Source organism: Sparus aurata, chromosome 9 (genome assembly GCF_900880675.1).
Source record: "Sparus aurata chromosome 9, fSpaAur1.1, whole genome shotgun sequence".
NCBI classification, from domain to species: domain Eukaryota; kingdom Metazoa; phylum Chordata; class Actinopteri; order Spariformes; family Sparidae; genus Sparus; species Sparus aurata.
In genome coordinates this window covers 19,351,237-19,373,742 of record NC_044195.1, presented here as the reverse complement: position 1 = coordinate 19,373,742, position 22,506 = coordinate 19,351,237, and the positions used below count along the sequence as shown (strand labels likewise).

The window sequence follows — 22,506 nt, the reverse complement described above, 5'->3', positions numbered from 1 at the left end:
CAACAGTATGAAAAACTAAGATATAGTCGAACATAGGCCACCAACAACACCAATTTGCAAAAAATACTGCATACACATGAGTCCTTCTAAGATCAGTCATGCTTCAGTTTGAATGTTCTTTGACATTTCATTACATTTTACTAATACTTAAATCCAGTTTTCACTGTGTGACACTAAAGGATCAAGTTAAGGAAAGGAGATCAGTGTTTGATTTGGGGCACTTGAAAAACTTGAAAAAGAGAACTTCAAAAACCAGAAAATAACATAAGAATATAAGAAAATGTATTGAAAAGAAAATATTAAAAGTACTTTAGCCAATTATAATGGCTAAATCATTAAAAGGCCAGACATTATAGTGGCTCGACTAACAAGTCGAACAAAAGGCACCTTGTATTCATACACTGTTCACCTTGTAAGGGGGGCCTTTAATGAATCAGCCACTAATGAACTGAGTATAATCTCTCGGTACATGCTAAAGGGTTAGCTTCTATGGAAGACAAAGATGGAGTATATTTTTTATTTCACATTAAATATATAGTTTTATTTATAATATATTTTATTTTTAAAAATGAACCTTTACTTCATTTTGAAGGACAAAGTATTCCAGTGATTTCACCTAATCAAAGGTCAAATAAGTGAGTCTGTGTCTACATTTTGCATTCAAATTACTAAATTTAAATGAGTTAAAACAATATGGAACAATTGTAAAATGGAATTAAAAATTCTTATGATTGAACTGTGTATCATAGGGCTATGCCTTTCCTATAAATACATGACTAACCAATTGAGTATCACCAAAATATCAATAGATGAGCTAAAATATTAATCTGACCAAACTAATGAGCATCATAAAAATCATGTGGAAATTAAAGGTGCAATATGTACGAATTGGCTGCAGGTTTCAATCATATTCAAATATAGGGTTATCACTGGAGTAACTGCTAACTGCTGCTAACCATAGCTGCCGTTAGTTAGTTAGCTAAGTTGGCTGTGCAGCTAGCGGTCTGGACTGCTAGGAGCTTGGAGCACTGGGGAAGTGTTCATGTTTGCTAGCACAGGAGCTTTAGACAGGGACGGGCTAGCTGGCCCTTATAGTAAAAAAATGTTTTACAAACGTCTTCCTTGTCGGATGCATTTCGTTATATTGTGTCTTGATTGCCTTGTTATTATGGACGGCCATTTCTGCCAGCTAAAGTAAAAAATAAATAAGATGAAAGCTTAATGAAAATATTACCATGAGAAATCATAATCATGAAATCTAAATTACGAGGTAAAAGGAGAAATCGTGAGATAAAATCAATAATTATAGAGATTTAAAAAAAATGTAAAATTTGTAATTAAGATAAAAATTCTAATCGCTTGGATTTTCTCTTAAATCTAAGAATTGTGACTTTTTATCGCATAAACATTTTATTTTTTCAATCACAGCTAAAATTTCATCATTTTCTTTTTCGGAGGCTTTAATTGGCAGATGGGCTTCCATGGACCTTAATATTATTGACAGTATTTCAAAACTTTCTTTCCCCTCCTGTGTTCAGAGCAGCTCTTGCGGTCATATCTCTCAGATCTTGCGCAGGAATGAATACCGTGCGCTGTGCTTGTTAATCCTTGTTAGGATTAGGTAAAGCCTTGGCCACACTGGAGCTGGGTTCAAAATGCCATGGCAACGACAAGAATGGAGGAGGAATGGGGGGGGAACATGAATGGAGAACAGCACGGTGGCTCCTTCTTCTTCTTCTTCTTCTTCTCCTCCTCCTCCTGCTCCTGGGGCTGCAGTGAACGCGACGCTCATTTGTATACAGATTTGTATTCGGTGTGAGGGGATGCTCCTCCGCCTGCTGGCTCCACTAATGCGCCGTCAGTCAGCGCGTCACGAGACTTGAAGCGGACGGCTGCGTGGGTTATATTTAGACTCTGGGAAGGAGAAGATAGCGGCGATTCCTCTTGAATGGGTTGGCTCGGTTTTGTCGAGGACTTGCTATAGTGGAGAGGAGAAGAGGAGGAGAAGAGGAGGAGGAGGGGTGACCGCTGCTGCGCACAAATACCAAAATAGGATAGGACTGCCAGCGACCGTCCGGCATGAGCTAAATTGAGGCTCATGTGTTTTGAAGGGAGAGGACGGCGTGGAGTGTCGATCAGCGCGAGGCGTTCACGGACATAGGATGAGAGGTGAGGCTGATTAATAAAGGGGGACATTTGCGCGGTGGTCCAATTAATAATACATGTGACCGTGACAGCTCGATGTTGCTGCAGCCGACTGCGTAATTGGACATGTCCCCACGCCTTTTTTTTTTTTTTTTTCTTTCCTCCAGACACCATGACACACATGCAAGGAATCTACACGCACGACTTCTGTGACGGTGACCACGCAGCGGAGCTCCTGGATGCTCTCCGGCGCTTCTACATCAGCGGCCTGTTTACCGACGTGTCCCTGCAGTGCGGCGACTCCGGACAGGTGTTCCGCTGCCACAGGGCGCTGCTGTCGGCCCGCAGCTCCTATTTCAAAGTTATGTTCACAGCCGACATGAGGGAGAAGTCGAACAGCGTGATCAAGCTGAGGGGGGTGGACTGCGGGGTGCTGGGCGCCCTGGTGAACTATGTCTACACGGCTCAGGTGTGCATCACCGAGAGCAACGTGCAGAGCTTACTGGAGGCTGCGGATCTCCTCCAGTTTGTGTCTGTCAAGCAGGCGTGCGAGGAGTTCCTCGTCCGCCTGCTGGATGTGGACAACTGCCTCGGGATGCACGCCTTCGCCCAGCTGCACCTGTGTCCGGGTCTGGAGAGGGAGGCCCGCAGGGTGGTGCTGAGCAGGTTCACGGAGGTCCTGCAGCAGGAGGAGTTCCTGGAGCTGGATCGGGAGAAGATGGGAGCTCTCTTGGCCGTGAGCCTCTCCGCGCAGAGGGACGAAGTGTTGATAGAAGCCGTGGTCAAGTGGGTAACACATGACTGGGATAATCGTGTTCAGCACGCTGCAGTCCTGCTGCGCTCCATCCATTTAGACCTGGATGAGAGTTACTTCAAGGCTACTTTAGAGGTGCACAGACAATGCTTAGTGAACAGTGAGGGGAAGTTTAAATCTCTGATCTTCCAAGCGATAAAGTCTAATGGTAAGGAGATGCCTGTGAGTAGAAAAATGTCCTCCAGCATGTATGCCATCGGAGGATACTACTGGCACCCCCTGTGTGAAGTCCACATCTGGGATCCTGTCAGCAACACCTGGGTGCAGGGGAAAGACATGCCTGATCCCGCCAGGGAGAGCTACAGCATCAGTTTACTGGGGGCAAACATCTATGTGACCGGTGGTTACAGGACAAACACAGTGGAGGCCCTGGACACGGTGTCAGTGTATAACTGTGACTATGATGAATGGACCGAGGGCTGCCCCATGACCACAGCCAGATACTATCACTGCTCCGTGGCTCTGCATGGCTGTATTTATGCCATCGGAGGCTACAGAGGAGGAGCTCCAGAGCAGGAGACAGAGTTTTATGATCCTTTGAAAAAGAAGTGGTTCCCCGTGGCCAAAATGATACAAGGTACACCGAATATGAACCACAATAATAACTTTAGTGCACAATAATAGGTGCACAAGTCAAAACCCATCCATACATACGTGCCTGCAAACAGACACACAAACTGACACGCATTCAAACACAAACTTAAATGTGGAGTGATGTGTTCCTGAGGATGAAGAGGGACAGAACATGTTTATGTTAAGAGAAAAGCCCCACTACAGGGTCAGTGTGGTAGCTTTTCTGGAGCTTTTAATCATGTTACGCCCAAGTCCACCCAAACAATGGAAAGTCAAGTGGAGTTTTGTTGTCCACAAAACCTTTCTGGAGCGTCACAGAAAAACAGCGTTGCAGCACTCTCCTAAACTCCTCAAGTAGATTGAATGCTGCAGCGCTGTTTAACTGTGAAGCTCCAGAAAGGTTTTGTGGACTTAGCTTGTTCTTAAGCGCCTGCTGATAAAGATCATATGATTTGATGGAACGCCCCTGAACAGCTTCTTAACGCAACTTGTGGTCTAAACAGTCATAAACGGTTTTCTGAAATACATTTTTGTCTGTGTCTACAAGGCTACTGATGATTACTGAGAGTTGATTCATCTACCTGATTGTAGAAAAAAGAGGGTGTATGCTAATGTTTTACCTTGGCAACCATAGTTTGACAAAAATAGTCCCTCTAAATCATCATTTATGAACCACTAGAAGTGTGCTGCAATGACTGTGTCTGAAGAGAACCTGCCCTCTGTCTGTATTCACATCATATTTTGCTGTGTTCAGGACACTACTGGGTGTCCATGATTCTGGAGAAAGGTGGTTGATTGTTGAGGTCCACTTCCATGTCTTCAGATACCGACACTTTCACCTGAGCACAGTGTCCGTATTTGATGGCCTGAGAATGAAACTCAACCATCAACTACTAACTATCTTTCAACTTTGAATGCCTGTGTTTACCAACAGCAACCAACTGACAATCCCGGCATAGTATCCCTTTAAGATGAGGTCTGTGGTTGGAGTGGGCTCAGTTGTCATGACAGCTGGATCGTGTCCAGAATGCAAATATTGTTGAAAAACCCCAGAGAGAAATGGGGGGGAAAGTACTCGAAACGGGTTCAAACCAAAATATATTTTATTTCAACTTAAAGCTGCACCAATCAACACTTTGTATTAACACAGGATCACATGATCACTCGTATGTGAAAGCTCAGACCTATGGAGCATTTTTATATTTACAGTATTACAGTATTTAGAGTATTACAGAGGTAATAATACAAACTCAGTCAAAGAAGATCGTCCTCTTCAGATCAAACTTCCCTCCCTAAAACTACATAGTGCACCTTTAATGCTGAAATTCAGGGAACAAAAAGGCTGTCAAATTAAAAAGCAAGAACACAAACAAACAGGGATGTCACAAGTAACACAAGCAGTAAACGTAGGATAAGGGAACAGACAACAAAGTGACAACAAGAAAAAAAGCCAAGAAAAATCCAAAGTCAGGAAATCTAAAGCAGAACGTGACCCATGAGGGGAGTCTCTTTAGACATAAAGCATGTCCATGATGGTATATAGTGGAGCACTGAACAGCTAAATAGACAGATATATTTCTTGGGAGTTGTGGAGAGAAAGATAGAACTGTGTTGTGTTTACAGCTTGCTTCTGTGTGTCAGTCATTATTGACATGAGTGACAGATCGAATCATTACCTCTGTTTCCTTTAAAGGTGTAGGAAATGCCACAGCCTGTGTAGTGGGAGATAAAATCTACGTGAGCGGAGGTCACTACGGTTACAGAGGAAACTGCACTTATGAGAAAATCCAAGTCTACAGGCCAGACGCCAACGAGTGGAGCATCATCACAATGACTCCCCACCCAGGTATGAGACAGAGGAAGAGACGGGAAAAAGAATATGCTGAACGTGCTGTATTCTGATTTGAAATGCTCTGTTTTTCAGAGTACGGGCTGTGTTCTGTTTCTCTGGACAACATGCTGTATTTAGTGGGCGGACAGACGACCATCGCCGACTGCTACAATATGGAGAGAGACGAATGGAGGCCGATATCGGTGATGAAGGAGAGGAGGATGGAGTGCGGGGCTGTGGTGATAAACGGTTGTATTTATGTAACAGGAGGATATTCCTACTCAAAGGGGACTTACCTGCAGAGCATTGAGAGATACGACCCTCAGCTGGACTCTTGGGAGATTGTGGGGACTCTGCCCAGCCCGGCCAGATCCCACGGATGTGTTTGTGTTTTTACTGTTTAGTTTCTTATCACGAATGTTGTCATTTTGTGCCAAATAGATCAATTGGTCAACTGTGTTCTGTCAGAGAGGGCAAAATGTCGCCATGTTCTGGACCGAATAACTGCCTTTAGATAGCTAAGCCAAACTGTGAATACAATGAAGAACAAGCAATATCACTTTAAACTCAGGGGCCTCATGTAAGAATTTTAGTTTATCCTGTTTTAAGAGATATAAAGACTGAAAAGAGAGAGATGACCATATTATAGTATTATTAAAATCCACTTTATATATACGCAAAATCCACCTCAGACTATTTATGCAGTAGAGCATTCCAAATAATGTTTTCCTCTTTTTCTTTTTGTAAAAAAAGAGAACTGTACCACTAGGCTGCTACTTGATTAAATAAATCACCGCTCTGATGATCTGATTCCTGCCTGAATGTCTCAGTGAATCCCATGTAAGGTACATTGTATTTAATAAGATTAATCACATCTTATGTAAACAGTTGAATTGAGATTTATGTTTGGCTCCAGCCAACTACTTCTCTTACTATATATAGAGGTAAAGACTGTCAGCTTTAATGTAAAGAGTTAGAGTTTATTTGGTGTTTGGCAAATTCCTTTGTAGAGTAACTTTCAACCAGGCCATTAAAAGGGCTATACATTAGACTTACAATGCCATTAAGATAACATAAATTTGAGGTAAAAAGAATAAAACCAGACCATATAAATTAACTAAAGAAAATCATCTAATAGGCCTACCAAGACATTTAAAAGTTACAATATGTAAGATTCTAGTTGAAAACAATAAAAAAAACTGATTAACATGATTTGCCATGTCATGAATCTATGTATTGTGTTGCAGAGATATCCACTTTAGTTAGCATGCTAGCCAGCTAGCCCTGACCCATCCTGGTCCAAAGATCCTATGCTAGTGGAGGCCAACAAATCTAAACAGTTCCCCAGTGCTTGGAGTTCCTTGTCTGGACCACTAGTGGCACAGTAGGCATGCCCAATTCAGAACTGCAGATACATTTCAAGAATAGAACAAAAGAAATACATAGTCCTGTTTTTTTCCATCAAACTCCTGTGCTAGTAGTGTATACACTCCTCTAGTGCTACGAGCTCACAGTCTGGACCACAAGAGCTAGAACTAGCCTAAGCGGGTTAACTAGCTAACAGCAGCTATAGTTAGTGGTTACTATGAAGCCCCCAGTTTGCTATGAGCATTATTTCACCAGGTGGCCAATTTATACATGTTGCATCTTTAAATTTGCGATCTTAACAGAAAACAGGTGGCCTTGTTCTGCACTGAATTTAAGTTAGCTGCTCTGCCTCATGTGTTTGTCTCCCCAGAAACAAATCCAGATAAAAAGATGGCACAGTGTGAAAATAACAAAATGAGTGTCTGATCATTTTGTTGAATTTATTTTCAAATAACGGACAGACAAAACTCCTGCAGTGCTTGGAAAGGGCTTGACCAAAGTATACAATATATTACAGCTGTCACTTTTATCTTAAAAGGGCACCATCAGTGGAAAAACAAGAAAAACGTCACCCTCAAACCTGTGAGAAAGAACACAAACACACAACATTGAAAAAGCTAAAAATATGAAATCAAATAAGTACAATAAAAAGCATGAGAAAAACAAACAAGAAAAAAATATGAATATGTACATAAAACAAAAAGGGACGACAAAAATTATATTTGTTTAAATGACATTCAAGCAAAAGCTAAATCATAACTGACAGCTCATGTTGGGAGGGGATCGCTGCAGTCTGACTGATGTCCTTCAGTTGAGTCATAGCGACACCCTGAGGCCGCTGTGACCTCCATCTCACACACACACACACACACACACACACAGATAATATAGCTACTCAGATTCAAGCCGTTGGAGAGCTACAGTCGCGCATGCGCTGAGACGAACCCTTTTTGGTCCTCGGTGCGCTCCGTAGCACACAGTTCCACGGCACAACGTGCGAGCAGAAAAGTGAGGACTTCTGCTCTGAAGAGCTAAAACTGCCACTAGCACCCACTCATCGTACCGTAAGTGTAACTGTGAAAGTTGGTGTAAAGGTGCTTTTACGATTTCTTTAATTATCACCTTGAAAATATTTTGTAGCTTCACAAAAGAAGACATTGTCGTCCTTGTATGTTTGGACAGCATGGTTTTTCTAAATCGGAGTTACGCAGTGTGACGAAATGATTATTTTAACATTACGCATCTCAGTTATTTATGGCGTACTAAAAACTGCTGCCATCAAAACATCTCCTGTAAACTTGGCTGCACTCATTAAGCATGGTGACTCGGCATAAAGTGTGCGGACACAGCTGCGAGATCTAAGCTAAGCTATGCTAGCTGCTGGTTAGCTATCAAGCTAGCAGCAGTGGCTGCATGACAACAGGATGAATGAAAACTGTTCACTTCATATGTCAATTATGTACTCATTTTCACATGTTATTTTTAGTTGGCTTCTTGGATTGAATTTACTGGGTCAAGCTTCTGAAAATGTATAATCAGCTGCCAGATGTTTTTATTATTTTTTAAATTTTTGTTATTAAACTGCAACAAATAGGAAATGACTCATTAGAGAATAACACACACCATTCTCCCCAAACAAGAGAGAGTGCTGTGTCAGTTAATGGTCAAGAGTGCTCCAGAACACCTCTGAAATGCTGGTTCATTAGAATATCAACAAATTAAAAAGTAAAAAATGAATTCTATGGTATCTTGCCCTGCAGATAACTTGCGGATAAAAGTAAAATATCAAGTAAGCAACTCCTCACCAAAGGCTTTTGCCATTGACAGTGTGTAGGTTACACTGAATAATCCCAACACTGTCAGGGTAGCGAATTTTTCTGATGGTTAAAGCTTCAACACTCAACTCTGTGCACCCTCCAGGATCAGAGCAGTGCTCAAAAGCTACGGAAGATAAACAATTGATAGATTAAACTAATGTGGACAATATCATGATAATTAGGTGAATATACATGTAGCTGGAAGGCAAGTAGTAATTATTTTCATCAAGAATTGTAAAAAAAAAAAAAAAAAAAAGCCTATTTCCGATAACCCCAAAAATCTAGTTTGCAGTGATATAAATCAGAGATACTAAAATGACTACTCAATTGGCAAATTGTTGTGGATTTGTTCATTTCAGTAGCTTAATCAACTATGGGTCAATTCTTTAATTAATTTTTTCCTCTAATTTTGGTATTACTGTTTTCCACATACAGAACAATCATGGCAGAAACTCAAGAAGGGATGTCTCCAATTGAGATGAAAGTTGCAAGACAGATAGAGGTAATTCTGATTTTAAATCTACGCTTATATTAGAAGAAGGCAAGTCAAAATCCAGCTCTGAAAATGTCTCACATTTCCATCTCTAGTACTACTTTGGGGATCACAATCTTCCGAGGGACAAGTTTCTTAAAGAACAGCTGCAGCTCGATGATGGCTGGGTGACTTTGGAGACGATGCTCAAATTCAACAGGTTTGTTATATTTCACTCTATCACTATCTGTTTAACTACAGAGAAACACCTACTACTCATGTTTTGTCTCAATTTCAGCCATTCATTCACTCATGCTTGTGTGTAAGAGTTGAGTTTCAAATCAACTGGGAGGAAATTCTGCAAGGCGGTTATAAAATCATCTAAATGGTTTTTTACTAATAATGGAGAATACAGCAGAGTTCTTTCTCTGTTTTTTGCAATTCTTTGTGCTCACAATTTTGTCGCTAACACAAGACAATCCCATACAACACACAAGCAAATTCTTCTTCTGGCTATCAAAATTGACAACTTATCTACCTTGTGCAGAGAGATGGACAGCAGATGGACACCAGAGACACGAGGTGCTGAGGCGGCCTGCCCTTTTATCTCTCATTTAATCTCCGCACTGTTTCCCTGTGGATTAAAACCATTACAACTCTGATTAATGAACTGATTTATGGGACATAATATGTAAAAGTACAGTAAATAAAGACTAACCATTTGTTCGGCACCTTACAAAACACATTTATAAAGTGCTTCACAGTAGCAATAAAAACAGGAGCCAATAAAAAGACAATTAATAAAAGCATTCATTTAAAAGTAATAGCAATCATAAATGAATAAACTAAGAATAATAAAAACTGTAAAGGGAAAGTAAATGATGCAATGTTTCAGACACTATCATGAGTCATGAATGCTTGTACGTATATAGCTTAATGCTCCTTCACAGACATATCTATTGTCTTGATCATTCATCTAAATATATGTATGATGTTTATATATTTGCATAGTATTAGTATTTTTGCACTGCAACTGCAGCACAACAGTTTCCCCTAGGAAGAATAAAGTTCTGTCTCATCTTCCATTTCTCTGATATGGTGCTCTGACACTGACGTTTTTGCTCAGTATGACACCTGCAGTGAAATCTCGCTTCTCAACATATTAACACAGGAAATATAGCTGTAGCAAATTGAAAAAATGAAAGCTGACTGATATGAAAAGATCTGTGTCTGCTTCAATGGCAATCTAGGCTGTGTTTCCCAAACTTTTTATTTTTATGGGGATCCCCTTTTTTAAAATTGACCATCACAACCCAATTGACAGTAGGCCTTATAATCATGATGAGGGAATTTGTGCACCAATAACTGCTCCTGGCCATTGTTCCTACTGTCTCTGCATCACCTTACATTGTTTTAAATAAGTAAACCTGTCATGTCACAGATTTAGTTTATTGAAAACACAATTTTAGGGCGTGAGAGAGATGCAAACGGTCGTTTATACGTGCCTCCCTCTGCTGATTCAGAGCAGTAATCTTGAATCCTCTAATCAAAGTTTGATAGTGACTAATAATTCTTATTAAACAAGGCTGTTTGTGATGACAGTTTTGTTTAGTTTTAAAAGCTGGCATTCATTCCAGGACTTTCTCTCTCCCCCTAACCCACCGAGGCAGCACCCTCTGTGTCTCCCTGGATGTTTGGATTTACAAATTAAGGACTTGAAATACCAACAGGCTCTCCTTATGTGGCCAAAAAATGTACTGCAGGCTTAACTCTTTTAATAAAAGGCTATGGAAGAAATTCTAACTTATTTGGCAACCCAAATAAATTATGGTTTGCACCAAGTCTCTAAGAATGGCTGCTCTGGAAGGCTGTAGCTGTCATTTGCAGGTAGGTACATTCATGTGCAGGAGGTTTTTTTTTTTTTAAATGATGAAGGCGAGTCCCTGAAATAACAGGTGGTGGCTCATTGTGTGGCTGTCGGTAATCCTGGTGTTTACCTGAAGCAACACTGCTGTTATGGCATCGTTTTGGTGGCTCTTTCTGCTGTTTCCACCACACCCTCAACCTGTGTCTGAGATCACAGTCCTAAAAGTAATCTACATTGGTTATTGCTGATAAAAATAGGTCACATCTCAGCAATGTTTTTAAATACTCACCAAATGATGGTAAACATCTAAAAAGGCAGTTTCAAAATTTCACAGCTGATGAGGAAACATTTCCTTTGACCTCGCTGATCAAATCAGATGCCGATGTTTCAAAAACAAGATGGCAAAAATCATCTTAAAGCAATGTTCACCAAGTAATTGTGAGATGTAGAGTTATAAACAAGTTGGTCAGTTTGAGGTTGTGTGACCGAGCTAGAAGAGAGACAATGATGAGCGATGACTGATTATTTTGTGTACCCATTGTGTGACTCATGACAAGATTAGTGAAAGCCCTCACCCTTGCCCTGAAGTGCACTTGTTACCGGCCAGATTATATTTAGCCTCAGCATGCTCGCACAAAAAAAGACATCATTAACAAAACACAATCATGCTGACTGAAGAGGTATTTATGTAAGGCCATCAGACTCGAAGGCAGTCATATTGACAGCTTGACTAAATGCCGCTGGTTAAAGTCTCCCATATTTTGAGTCTTGTGTAGACGGACTTCGGCGTGAGTCAGCTGTTTTACTTTTAATGAAGCCAAATTGCACCAAAGAAGAGTGCAGTAGTGATTCAGCTGCCAGTGTGATTAGATTTTTGTAGTTTATTCTTTAAAATTGAGCCCTATAGATGGCAGGAAAATACCAGCGATGATTGATCTTGGTGCCGGATTAAAATAAGATGCTGTGCGTTGTCTCCACCTTTTTTATTCTGTGTCAGGAGTAGAGGACTTACTAAGACCTGTGTTCTTTTCCCCAGACTGAAATCTTTAACTACAGAAACCAGCGTCATCGTTGCAGCTCTCCAGAAATCAAAGACTGGCCTCTTGGAAATCAGCGAAGACAAGACCAAAGTCAGAAGGTCTCCAGACAAGCCCTTACCCGAAGTGAACGATGAATACAAAGACACTCTCAAACACAAATCTGTGTACATTGTAAGTTTTTGTTTTTTTTGGTTGCACCCAAATTCAGAATTTGAATTTACATTACAATACATTTATCTTGGTAATTAGTATGCAACTTTATTCCCAGTTGCAGCTTTATACGGTACATTTTGCCATCGCTAATGCAGTCTAAAATGTATGTTCCTTAGTAAGTCATGAAGGTTATAATGTTTAATTTCTGGAGGATGCAGTTTATAGTTCTGTTCAACAGTTGTGTATGTTTTTTAGCCTACATCCCTCAAAATGTCTTATCTTACACAGCTTCAATAAAAGCTGAATGCTTTAACCTCAGAAAAGGCAGGATTGTTGTATAGACTATATTGGTGTTGCCTAATAAACTGACGTGTGAGTGTGTATTTATATAAAAGAATACTCTAGGCAAGTATTTTTTTTTTTTCTCCCATACAGGTATTTCCTCAGTGTCATGACACTCTGTATTGGGGCTAAATTTACATTTCAATTGTGCACATTCAGACTTAAACCTTGAGCATACTATTATTGTCATCTCACACTCTCATATCTCTTCTAATCCAGAAAGGTTTTCCTCTCGAAACCTCCCTTGATGAGATTCAGGAGTGGCTGAATGGGAAAGGCGCCATAGAAAACATCCAGATGAGGAGAAACCTGCAAAGGCAGTTCAAGGTATGTTGAATATATTTAATTTCCAATCGTTTTCCCTGCGAATTTTAGGAGATTTGTCCTAATACATTAATTTCTTTACAGGGATCAGTGTTTGTCTGTTTTGACACAGAGGAGTCATCGAAGAAGTTCCTAGAACGTTCAGACATCAAATCGTTCAAAGACAACGAGATGCTTGTGTTGGCGAGGTAAGTTGTTCTGCTTCTTCATTTAAGATTTATCTACAGTGGACAGATGCTGTGTTTTGCTTGAGAAATAAAGTCCACACAAGATCTGAACAGGTGCCAAAAAAATGTGACATACTCTGCTTAATGATACCAACTCAGAGGGAGAAAGTAACTGTACATTTTGCACCCTTCTAGTCTGTCCAAACCAGATTACCATATTTTCTGAATTTTATAGATTTGTTCACTGTTTGAACTTTCCAGGGGGCTGACTGTTAACCACATCTGGGAAACTAGATAATGGAAGTAGTGATATTAGTAGCAATGCAAACGGACAGCAGAAAGATGACTTATGCTACAGCAGGGGTAGATGTTTTGAGTTTTACTCTGCCTTGGAATTTTACTTGGAAACCAATGTGAATTCAAGCTGATCACAGCCTCGTTCAATGGCTGTCTACATGAAACAAAGTGTGTAGTGTTTTCACAAGGTATGTTCTGATGGGGTTAGTTTACGTCTGAAGTTGAAGTTTTCATCAAGAAAAAATCAACATGTTTAATTCATCCAGGGCCGTACAAACTTTTGAATTTCACTGGATATGGTAATCATTTAATTGCTGTTTTGCTTTCAGAGAAGACTATCATGCAAAGAAGGCAGAGGAAAGAAAACAGTTCAAAGCAGAGACAAAAGCAAAAGCTAGACAGTGAGTACACATGCAATGCTTTTTTTGTTTTATTCTAAAAAAAATACTTTACAGTTTGTAAAAATAAAAAAAAATACTGACCCTCCTTCCCCAAAAATATTATCCAGGGACAAGGAACAAAAGCAGAAAAATGCAGAAGAGAAGGAAATGGTAAGGTTTCCTCAGAGCTTACAAGCTGATGTTTTCTAACTGGCCTGGTCACAGTAATAATTATAATATTGTCTTTTGTCTTGCAGGGAATGCTTTTGGATGAACAGACGGGCTGTTTGTTGAAGTTTTCGGGAGGGCTTGAAGATGTTTCAAGAGAGGACTTCCATGAATTGTTCTCTGGCCACGGAAAGATAAAATGGGTTGATTTTACACGAGGAGCCAAAGAGGTGAGTAAACTTCTGACCGCTCAAGTGTCCTACTCAGTGTAAAAAGATCTGCTTTGGTTAAAATTGTGTGTCTTTGTGTACAACAAGGGCACCCTCCTTTTCGACGGGAATGCGAAGGAGGCATTCGACAAGGCCAAGGAAGCAAACGGAGGGGAACTCACCATCAAGGATAGCAGCGTTACATGGCAGTTGCTCGAGGGAGATGAGGAGAAAGAGATGATGAAGAAGATAGTTGAAGCTCAACAAGAGACGTTCAGATCCAAAGGCAGAGGTAAAACTTTTTTTTTAAACTGGCAGCTGATCAAAATCTATGTAAATCCAACTATTTTAGATCATCAATGATTTATTTGCAGTATTAATGATTCGGTGGTGTATCTTGTGTGTCTTTAAAGGCAACAGAGGAAGAGGAGGTGGACGAGGTGGCGGACGAGGAGGCGGACGAGGAAGAGGAGGCCGTAGGGGAAGAGGTGGCAGAGATGGAGGCAGAACCGAGTTCAGGGGCAAAAAGACAAAGTTTGATAGTGACGATGAGGACAACGGTAAGTTCAGAGCTGCAAAATGTGGTTTTATGGTGACGTTAAACAATTGACATTTTTAATCGTATTGTATCTTTTGTGTGATTTTTATTTTTTTTTCTCTTCTTTTTCCTCTAGAACCCGCAGCAAAGGTTGCCAAAACAGAAAATGGATCTTAGTCAAAAACGTCACACCCAGATTTTTTTTCTTTTTTTTTTGAAAACGTTTATTATAAACAGTAATAATGCAGAGGCAATTTAAATCCATTCCATTGAAAGTGTCAGGCGTTGGAGAATCGTAGGAAGTCCACCTGGATGTCAACCTAGAGAACAAACAGCAAAGCTTGGCTTTACTTTTCAGCCTTTTTAAGTCCCTGTATATTGTGCCTCTCACATTATTTGTGTACCTTTTTTTTCCCCCCCTCTTCTTAACATGTATTTGATTTTATCATATTCAACAAAGATCCGCTCTGACATTAATTTAATTTCACCTGAACGATTAGTTGCATTTTGTAAGACCTGTAATGTCTAGAATCTGTGTGCCATTATGTTTTCCCTGTAGATTTCCTACATTGACTGATGAGATCATCTGCTTTGCTATTTTTAAGTTTGCATATGTGAATAGCAAATAAAACATTTATAAAAACAAGTAGAGATCTGATTGACGGTTTTCTCAATTTCTGATCGAAAGCGTGTTCCCAGAGAAAGTATGAATGATGCAGTGCATGAGCTTACCGATTTCTTTTTGTGGAACTTGTAAGATGCTGGCAAGTCGTATCTCAGTTCTGTAAAAAGAGAACATGCTGTGTGTGTAAATGTTTATAGGGTTTGTACAATGTCTTAAAGTTTAGAAAATGCCTCATTTTAACCATCAACTTTTCAAGGTTTATCTGGTAATTCAACTACACTTACCTCATGTAAACCAAAAATCATATCTGAAATTAAACGATTTGGTTGTCAAAGGAAAAAAAAAGTGACAAATACGTGAATTGCTGTGGGTATGAAAGTGCCTGAATTTTCCTATTAAAAAGCTGTAAGAGACCTTGTCGTATTTAAGATGTACTGTGTTCCTCTTACCTGCTATTACTTCCATCTTCACTCCCCAGTCATTAGCCTTCTTCTGTATGTGCTGTAATCAGATGAGTACACTGCTCTCAGTCTCCTCCTCATTTACATTTAGCACATGCTTGCAGTAATTCATACATGCATTCATACACTGATGGTGGTGGCTGCCGTGCAAGGTGCCGACCAGCATATTGAGCAGTTCGGTGTTCAGTATCTTGCCCAAGGACACTTTGACATGCAAAATAGGGGAATCGACCCAGCGTCCCTCCAGTAACAAAACGCCGGCTCTACCCCTGATCCACAACCGCAACGGCCCCATATCAGATCTACACATTTAACTTAAAGACACGAAATGACTTGAGATCCGAATTAGATCTCCAGTTTTGCGGAATTTATATAATTTGTGGTTTGAAAGCAAAAGTGTTCTTCTCAGGTTTTGGCCTTTTCATGGAAAAAGCACAGTTTTTAGTGGTAAAAGCTTTCAACAGAACATACCCAAATGTAATTTTAATGGTAAGCAACCAGAGACCTTAAAGACTTAGAATCAGATCTGGACTCCTATACCAAATTCCTGTAGGTGTAAGAGATCAGGATACTGAATTTACCTCTCGTGTTGATGTTTTATGGAGTGAATACACGGCTGTCTTTGCCATCGTTAAAGCTGTCCGTAGGAACCTCATGTCCATGCCTTGAATAAAGAATCAAATGTAAAAATACATGCAAGTTCACTGGGCTACACTTTTACACCTTAAGATCAGTAAACACGTCACAAGGAAAAACGCACAGCCCGCGAAAATTGTTGTTGAATCTCTTGTGGCTTCGGAGAGCTTTCTACAGCAACATTCAGACGATAAGGGATTAAACCAGTTTCTGACTTCTTAAAACACTTTGTGTCAAAATCAGTGTAACTCCAATTTGTCAAAAGACAGTATGTGGAGCTTTATTTTTTGTTTTTAAAGCCACATTCTTTGATGATGCAGCTGTCTAAAGTTTTCTCACGAAGTGGTAAACAGGGTAATCTTTCCCACCTCTAAAATCTGTCCCATATTACCTTAACATCTCATAACAACATGAAGATAACCCCTTATGATGTCATTACAGATATTTAGGATTGTGCTTGGGATTGTTTTCCCCCCAAAGAGCCTCTGTTCTGTCCCTTATAAAAATATATTTTGACCTCTGCTGAGTCAATTGTGTCTTCTGTTACATCTGTCTTCTGGTGGCCCCTCACGTTTGTAGAAACAACAGTAGTCACCATTTACTCTTGAGTGCTCACCTTGATTGTGTTTCGTCCCAAATGGTGGGTTCATTATTACTGTGTCAAACTTTTTCTCATACGCCTTTTCCTCCAGAGAGCACAGGTCACACTGGACCAGATCCAGGTTGGAAATCTCAAATTCCTCCACATTTCTCCTGAAAATCTCCAGTGCGTCGTTGTCAATGTCGAAACCGACGCACAAACTGAATAAGACAGAGATAAAGGAATTGGTTATATTGACTTGACTGAATGAAACAACGTGATGGATGGATTGGTCAATGATCTTACCCTGCATCGAGCATCGCAGCTCCGATGCTGAGGACTCCACAGCCACATCCCAGATCAGCCACCAGTTTCCCCTCAATGTCATCAAACGTACTCTGGATCGTATAAAGCATGCATGCTGAGGGGAAAAGGGCAGGACGTGAACGAGAAAGATGAACGCTATGAAAAACTACCTCTCTTATAATCACATGTTGTCACCTCACCTGCAATATGAGGACTGGTTGGATATTGTTCAAGAAGGATTTTTGGCTCTTCAAACACGTCCACCTGCTGCAGGCAGCTCTCTAACTCCTTTAGTTTCATTACTAGCGACTGTGGTGTCCTAAACTCTCGGTGACAACCCCGATAAACGTTCTCTAATTGTTATTTTTCAGCTAGAATCTCTGTGAGTTGATACTTTGAGGAGTGAGCATGGTTGAAAACGACTTCCGGAATTGTGCGCATCAACCAAAACAATCCGACTTTGGTTCCGAAGGGCGTGACAGTAGTTCCTCTTTACATTTTTGGTTAGTTGGTTGGTTTTATGAAAATAATTTATTGAATTTAAAATTTCAAACACTTCTCGTGGAATAGGTTAATTCAATATAATACAACAATACAACTCACAACAATACGAAGACATGAATAAAATCACATCTTTTAATTTAATTAAAGTTTTAATTATAAGATTAAATACATTATAATACATTTTAAAAACGTGAAAATAAAAATAAAGGTGTACAAAAATAAATAATTTAATTCGATAATTGGACTTATAATATAACTACTCAATGCTATATACATTTATACCATATGTATCATGAGTTCATGGGTACTTAATAGATATATACATGCATATTAAAAGAAGTTTTCGTTTAGATAACACTTGTAGATTAACCATATGCACAACAAAACTGTCTTTACTAGGAGATAGCGTTACATACAAAATACTAAATATAGGGGCAAATTAGAAACATTTGTTTAAAAAAACAAAACAAACTAATACGTGTTTTCACTTGTGCATTGTCAGCCATATGAAATGTGTCATAAGCAGAATTAGTTTTCCTTGCCATACTGTTTCAGTTTTTGATAAAAAAAAAAGTAAAAAAAAAAAAAGGTATGGTATGGTAGGGGGGACGGTCCATACCATACGGTCCCATCTGTTACGTTGAAACAAGTACGGCATTTATGACTGTGCCGATCTGGTTAAACAGGAAGCAGGGCGCTGACTCTGCTCGATCAAACACTAATCCCACACCTGATTTATGCTCACTCACTGCACTCACGCAGCGCGCATTACATTTGGAAATCGTTGGCCAGCAACCACGTAACGGCGGCTATCGCGAGAAAGCCCGAGAACATGGAAACAAGACAACAAAAATAAATTTGTGGACAACAAGCCAGAGTGCATGATGGCGGCGTCGCTGCTGCGCCGGGACAAGAAAGCCACTGCCGCCCACTTGAAGGCAGACTTAAATCGGACTGACAATAGCTCTGGGCTCCGGCAACTCCAGGAGCTGCTCGACGCTGTGCTAAATCCCGAAAAACCAGCGGCGGACACAGAAGCTCTTGACTGGTGTAAATGTCTAATTGCAGGAGGCGAAGGTTTCGAGGAGTTCTGCAAAACGGTCCGGTCCTATGACAACGCGACTCTGTGCGGACTGGTTTGGACGGCCAATTTCGTGGCATATCGATGCCGGACCTGTGGCATCTCTCCGTGCATGTCACTGTGTGCTGAGTGTTTTAATAACGGAGACCACACGGGCCATGATTTCAACATGTTCAGGAGCCAGGCTGGTGGGGCCTGTGACTGTGGAGACAGTAATGTCATGCGAGAGAGTGGGTAAGTCCAAGCTAGCTGCTAGCTAAGCTGGCTAAGCTAACTAACGGGTTAGCCAGTATTGTTTTGACAGGTCCTGGTGGGAAATGAGCTAAGTTAGCTTGTGCAATACCATGATCTACGTTGTCAGGGTCAGTGTCAGTGTCCAGTTAATTCTGTCTGAGAAATGTATACGACAGTCAGCCGCACTTTTGAATATTACGATGCTCCTGTCATTTATTAATAGGACTAAGCAGCTCTGCTCAGAGGCTTAGCCAGCCTTGCTAACCATAACAGTCCTTCTCGTACCAGCAGCTGTAATTTCTATGCATCTATATAAAGATATGTGACTGCTTAGCTGTGGTCCGGGAATATAATTATTGTGATATAAACGTGTCTTCTTTTATTACTGATTTACAGTTGAGTGATGGCTATAATTATATGTTAATGTAATTGCTCTGGGATGAATGCTTATGTCTTGTGTCTGTCTGATTGCCCATCGTTAGTTACTCCATTCATCATGATATATTTTACTCTCAGAAATCTTAATGCACAACCATAGTCTAGATAAAATATTGAATGACTGAGTCAAAATTTATGCACACATTATTATCAAAGCATTCCTTTATTATTACCTTGAGTGAAAGAAAACATAATGATATCAGATTTGGTAGGTGTAAAGCAGCTGTATTAGCAGGTTAGAGTATGGCATTGGCCAACTTAACAGTTTAGTTTTGGTGCTTTCATTAAAAGTCACTTTGCTGCACCCTGGTTTGCCTCATTCGTATACAGTCTTGTGTAAAATGACCATGAGATGTTGTACATTGTGTTTAGAGGTCACATTATGTAAATGGGAAGACATACAAAAATATTCTCCTGGATTCATACCCTGGCCAGTGCTTACCTAGTACCACCTAAGCATGGGATGAATGAAAATTGTATGTCACAATTATCCTGTCCAACATAATTGTGATTTAATGATATTATCCTCATAATTGTCAAAATGTTCATAATTTACTGGAATCACTTCAACCGTACATGTTATGAAACAAGTATTTTTATTGCATCACAGGAAATAATTTTTTAGTGAAAACAAACAATCTAAGAATCTTCATTAAGGTAATCATAAATCACAATGTGCTCCTGCACAAATAATACAAATAAATGGTGGTAAACTCATCTCCCTGACGTTCTTTAGTTTGAAAATAGTATTTACACACAATTTAACTTGTTTTTGTGACTGACAATATGTGCAAGCTGAGCCTTCAGCCACAGTGACAGACATAGGCAATTCAAAATAAATCAGGAAACTGAAATGGGACTCTATGTTAGTGAACTAGACAACCTTTTCAAATGATTAATGTGAAGATGGTCACAGTGTCTCGATTCATGATTATCATGATAATGAAATTTCACAACTATCAACTTATTATGATTTTTTAATTATTTTTTTTTATATTGCAATACCTGCTATAAATCTTTTGTTGTCCTACCCCTAGTCCCAGCCTTCTTTACTTCTGTCTTTACCTGAACCCCAATCAGTATCTAGCCTGGACTAGACTAGACTGGACATCTATGATGTTGTAACATTTAAACCCCACCTTCCACATCTTGCAGGGCTATTATGGAGCCTTTATTTGAAATTTACCTAGTTTCTAGTGTAACCTGTTAAAGTGGTTTAAGCTTGCGAAGAATTCAAACAAAAATAGATTATGTAAGCAGTGATAGAGAGAGAGAAACTGAAATGGGTGCTTTAGTGTTTGTGAGACGTCTGCAACATTAATGTTTATTTTCTCTCTGACAGGTTTTGCAGACGGCATCGGTTGAGAACAGGGGAGAATGTCCCCTCAATACCTCGAGACCTTCTCTTGATGTCTGAGATGGTTCTTCCTCGCTTTATCCTGTGTATCATACAGTATCTGAGGGATGGATACATTGAGCCAGGTGAAAACACTCCTGACCGTCTTAAATGAAGGCTGTAACTTTGAAAAAATTACTTACTTATCTGTCTGTGTCCTTCAAAGCTCTATTTTCAAAAGTATTCCATACTCCCGTTTATGTAGATTTTGACATTTTACGTATGATACAGATCTCCTGTTGCATATCAGTGCGGAACAGCACCTGCTGTGCAAGCTGGGTATCAGTGTTATACAACTGTTTACATCCAAAAGTATGTCACAATGTACTAAGACTGATGCTCATATCTCTTATCTCGCTTTACCAGACACCTCAACTGAGCGAGATCTACAAAAAGTCCTGCAGCAGTTGGAGCCTCAGATCTCCTTCCTGGAGGAGCTCACAAAGATGGGAGGAGCAATGAGAACTGTACTGACAAAGATCTTGACCAATCAGCAAACATTCAAGGAGTTGAGCATGGGTAAATATCTACCCTTGAGTTTATGTTGGTTTTTGTTAATATTTTCTTTTTTAATTATTGAAGTAATATTTTTTGTTGTTGTTTGTTGTATTCTGTCCTGAGTACTTTAGAATGACCTCTCATGCAGAAAAGACAGTCAGTTTGGTTTTATTTAAGATCCAGTGAACATTTTCATAACCTAGAAAAATAAAAATGCACATACTGGAATTTATAACTTTCATTGTTAAACTACAAGGAATTTGAAAGCCTATTGGTCCCTTTTATCATCTAAGCCAGGTACCATGTCGTAGAATAGCAAATAGACTCACTGATCTCACTCGTCTCACTAATACCCGTATTTTGACATTACAGTAATAAATGCAGTGTCTGTTTTGCTTCATTGTTGCAGGCCAAGAGGAGAACCTGTATGCTAAAAAGAACTATGACAAGTATTTGTCAGCCTTGAAGAATTCAGGTCTGGTGTCTGTGGAGGAAAAAGCCCAAGGTGCTACTGCTGATGTCACTGTTGGTGCAGAAGGAGGTGCAGGAGCATTGGTCCTCTTGGGTAAGATAACATCACAACCTTTTTGGAAGGTCTAAGCCATATAGGTGGCAGAGTTCCTAAGTTATTGTTATGTGTATGAAAATTGACAGTAATCATCCCGTATACATTTGCTTATCAACTTTATTGAATTCTACTGTGTAAATGGTATAAAAATTACTTCAGGTTTCACGTTTGTCAGGAGATGATATGTCATGAAATTATAGTAAACAACCCTTGTGTTTCAGCCATTATGAGGGTCATTGTAAATGACGATAATAATAATCATTGTGTAATATGATCTTATGATACCATAAAACTGGGATAGTTAATAAGATGACTGATTTTTGTACCGTGAAAATCGTATACCATTTGAAAGCCCAGTTAGGAGTGCTCTTTTGCAGCAAGCAAACAGAAAGTCAAACAGAATCGTATTATACTAAATGCTAAATAAAAAAAGGAAAAAAAAACATCTGATGATTTGTACCGAATTACACAAATGTGCTCTCTGTATTAACCTTTTTCAAGTTATGTTCATGCATAATATCATTTGTTTTAGATAAATAAATAAAGTTAATCTTCCAACAGCACAAACCTCAGCAGTTATTTCTAGAAACTAAACATTGCACACATGAGTTCTAAGTGGAAGTGTGTTACATGTTATTTTTAATACTCTGTGATCAAATTGTCAGTTTTGCAAT

At 39.6% G+C, this 22,506-nt stretch overlaps 4 protein-coding genes across 10 annotated transcripts in view; 3 read left to right on the top strand and 1 right to left on the bottom strand.

Annotated features, from left to right (window-relative positions):
* The first annotated feature begins 1,557 nt into the window (after positions 1 to 1,557).
* Positions 1,558 to 6,173, top strand: klhl23 (kelch-like family member 23). The gene is made up of 4 exons (XM_030428603.1): positions 1,558 to 2,169; positions 2,313 to 3,536; positions 5,226 to 5,378; positions 5,457 to 6,173. The coding sequence occupies exons 1-4, from the start codon at positions 2,163 to 2,165 to the stop codon at positions 5,765 to 5,767; spliced, it is 1,695 nt and encodes a 564-aa protein (XP_030284463.1). The 5' UTR covers positions 1,558 to 2,162; the 3' UTR covers positions 5,768 to 6,173.
* Positions 6,174 to 7,127: 954 nt separating this feature from the next.
* mettl5 (methyltransferase 5, N6-adenosine) lies at positions 7,128 to 17,569 on the bottom strand. Of its 6 annotated transcripts, none has more exons than XR_003985284.1 (8): positions 17,314 to 17,569; positions 17,114 to 17,228; positions 16,844 to 17,028; positions 16,173 to 16,255; positions 15,580 to 15,631; positions 15,238 to 15,287; positions 9,559 to 9,654; positions 7,128 to 7,311 (listed from the first exon to the last, which is right to left on the bottom strand). XR_003985284.1 is itself a non-coding variant. In XM_030428607.1 (8 exons), exons 1-7 carry the CDS (start codon positions 17,411 to 17,413, stop codon positions 15,282 to 15,284), a joined length of 564 nt encoding a protein of 187 aa, XP_030284467.1. In that variant the 5' UTR covers positions 17,414 to 17,569; the 3' UTR covers positions 14,719 to 14,825; positions 15,238 to 15,281. The 6 variants fall into 6 exon arrangements, 3 of the variants coding, with proteins under 3 accessions (XP_030284466.1, XP_030284467.1, XP_030284465.1); XM_030428607.1 differs by lacking the exons at positions 7,128 to 7,311; positions 9,559 to 9,654 and adding exons at positions 14,719 to 14,825; positions 15,415 to 15,437; XR_003985286.1 differs by lacking the exon at positions 7,128 to 7,311 and having other exon boundaries at positions 8,838 to 9,654; positions 15,238 to 15,437.
* ssb (small RNA binding exonuclease protection factor La) lies at positions 7,646 to 15,156 on the top strand. Its single transcript, XM_030428604.1, has 12 exons — positions 7,646 to 7,795; positions 8,984 to 9,050; positions 9,137 to 9,240; positions 11,924 to 12,098; positions 12,642 to 12,749; positions 12,831 to 12,934; positions 13,540 to 13,611; positions 13,719 to 13,761; positions 13,848 to 13,988; positions 14,076 to 14,259; positions 14,381 to 14,527; positions 14,642 to 15,156. The coding sequence occupies exons 2-12, from the start codon at positions 8,991 to 8,993 to the stop codon at positions 14,680 to 14,682; spliced, it is 1,179 nt and encodes a 392-aa protein (XP_030284464.1). The 5' UTR covers positions 7,646 to 7,795; positions 8,984 to 8,990; the 3' UTR covers positions 14,683 to 15,156.
* A 722-nt stretch (positions 17,570 to 18,291) lies between the features above and the next one.
* ubr3 (ubiquitin protein ligase E3 component n-recognin 3) overlaps positions 18,292 to 22,506 on the top strand; it is a 46,230-nt gene continuing 42,015 nt past the window's right edge. For both annotated transcript variants that reach the window (XM_030428154.1, XM_030428153.1), the window contains exons 1-4: positions 18,292 to 18,932; positions 20,713 to 20,852; positions 21,133 to 21,285; positions 21,674 to 21,829. In XM_030428154.1, coding sequence (XP_030284014.1) covers positions 18,499 to 18,932; positions 20,713 to 20,852; positions 21,133 to 21,285; positions 21,674 to 21,829 — 883 coding nt within the window. In that variant the 5' untranslated portion in view covers positions 18,292 to 18,498. The remainder of the gene's footprint in view (positions 18,933 to 20,712; positions 20,853 to 21,132; positions 21,286 to 21,673; positions 21,830 to 22,506) is intronic.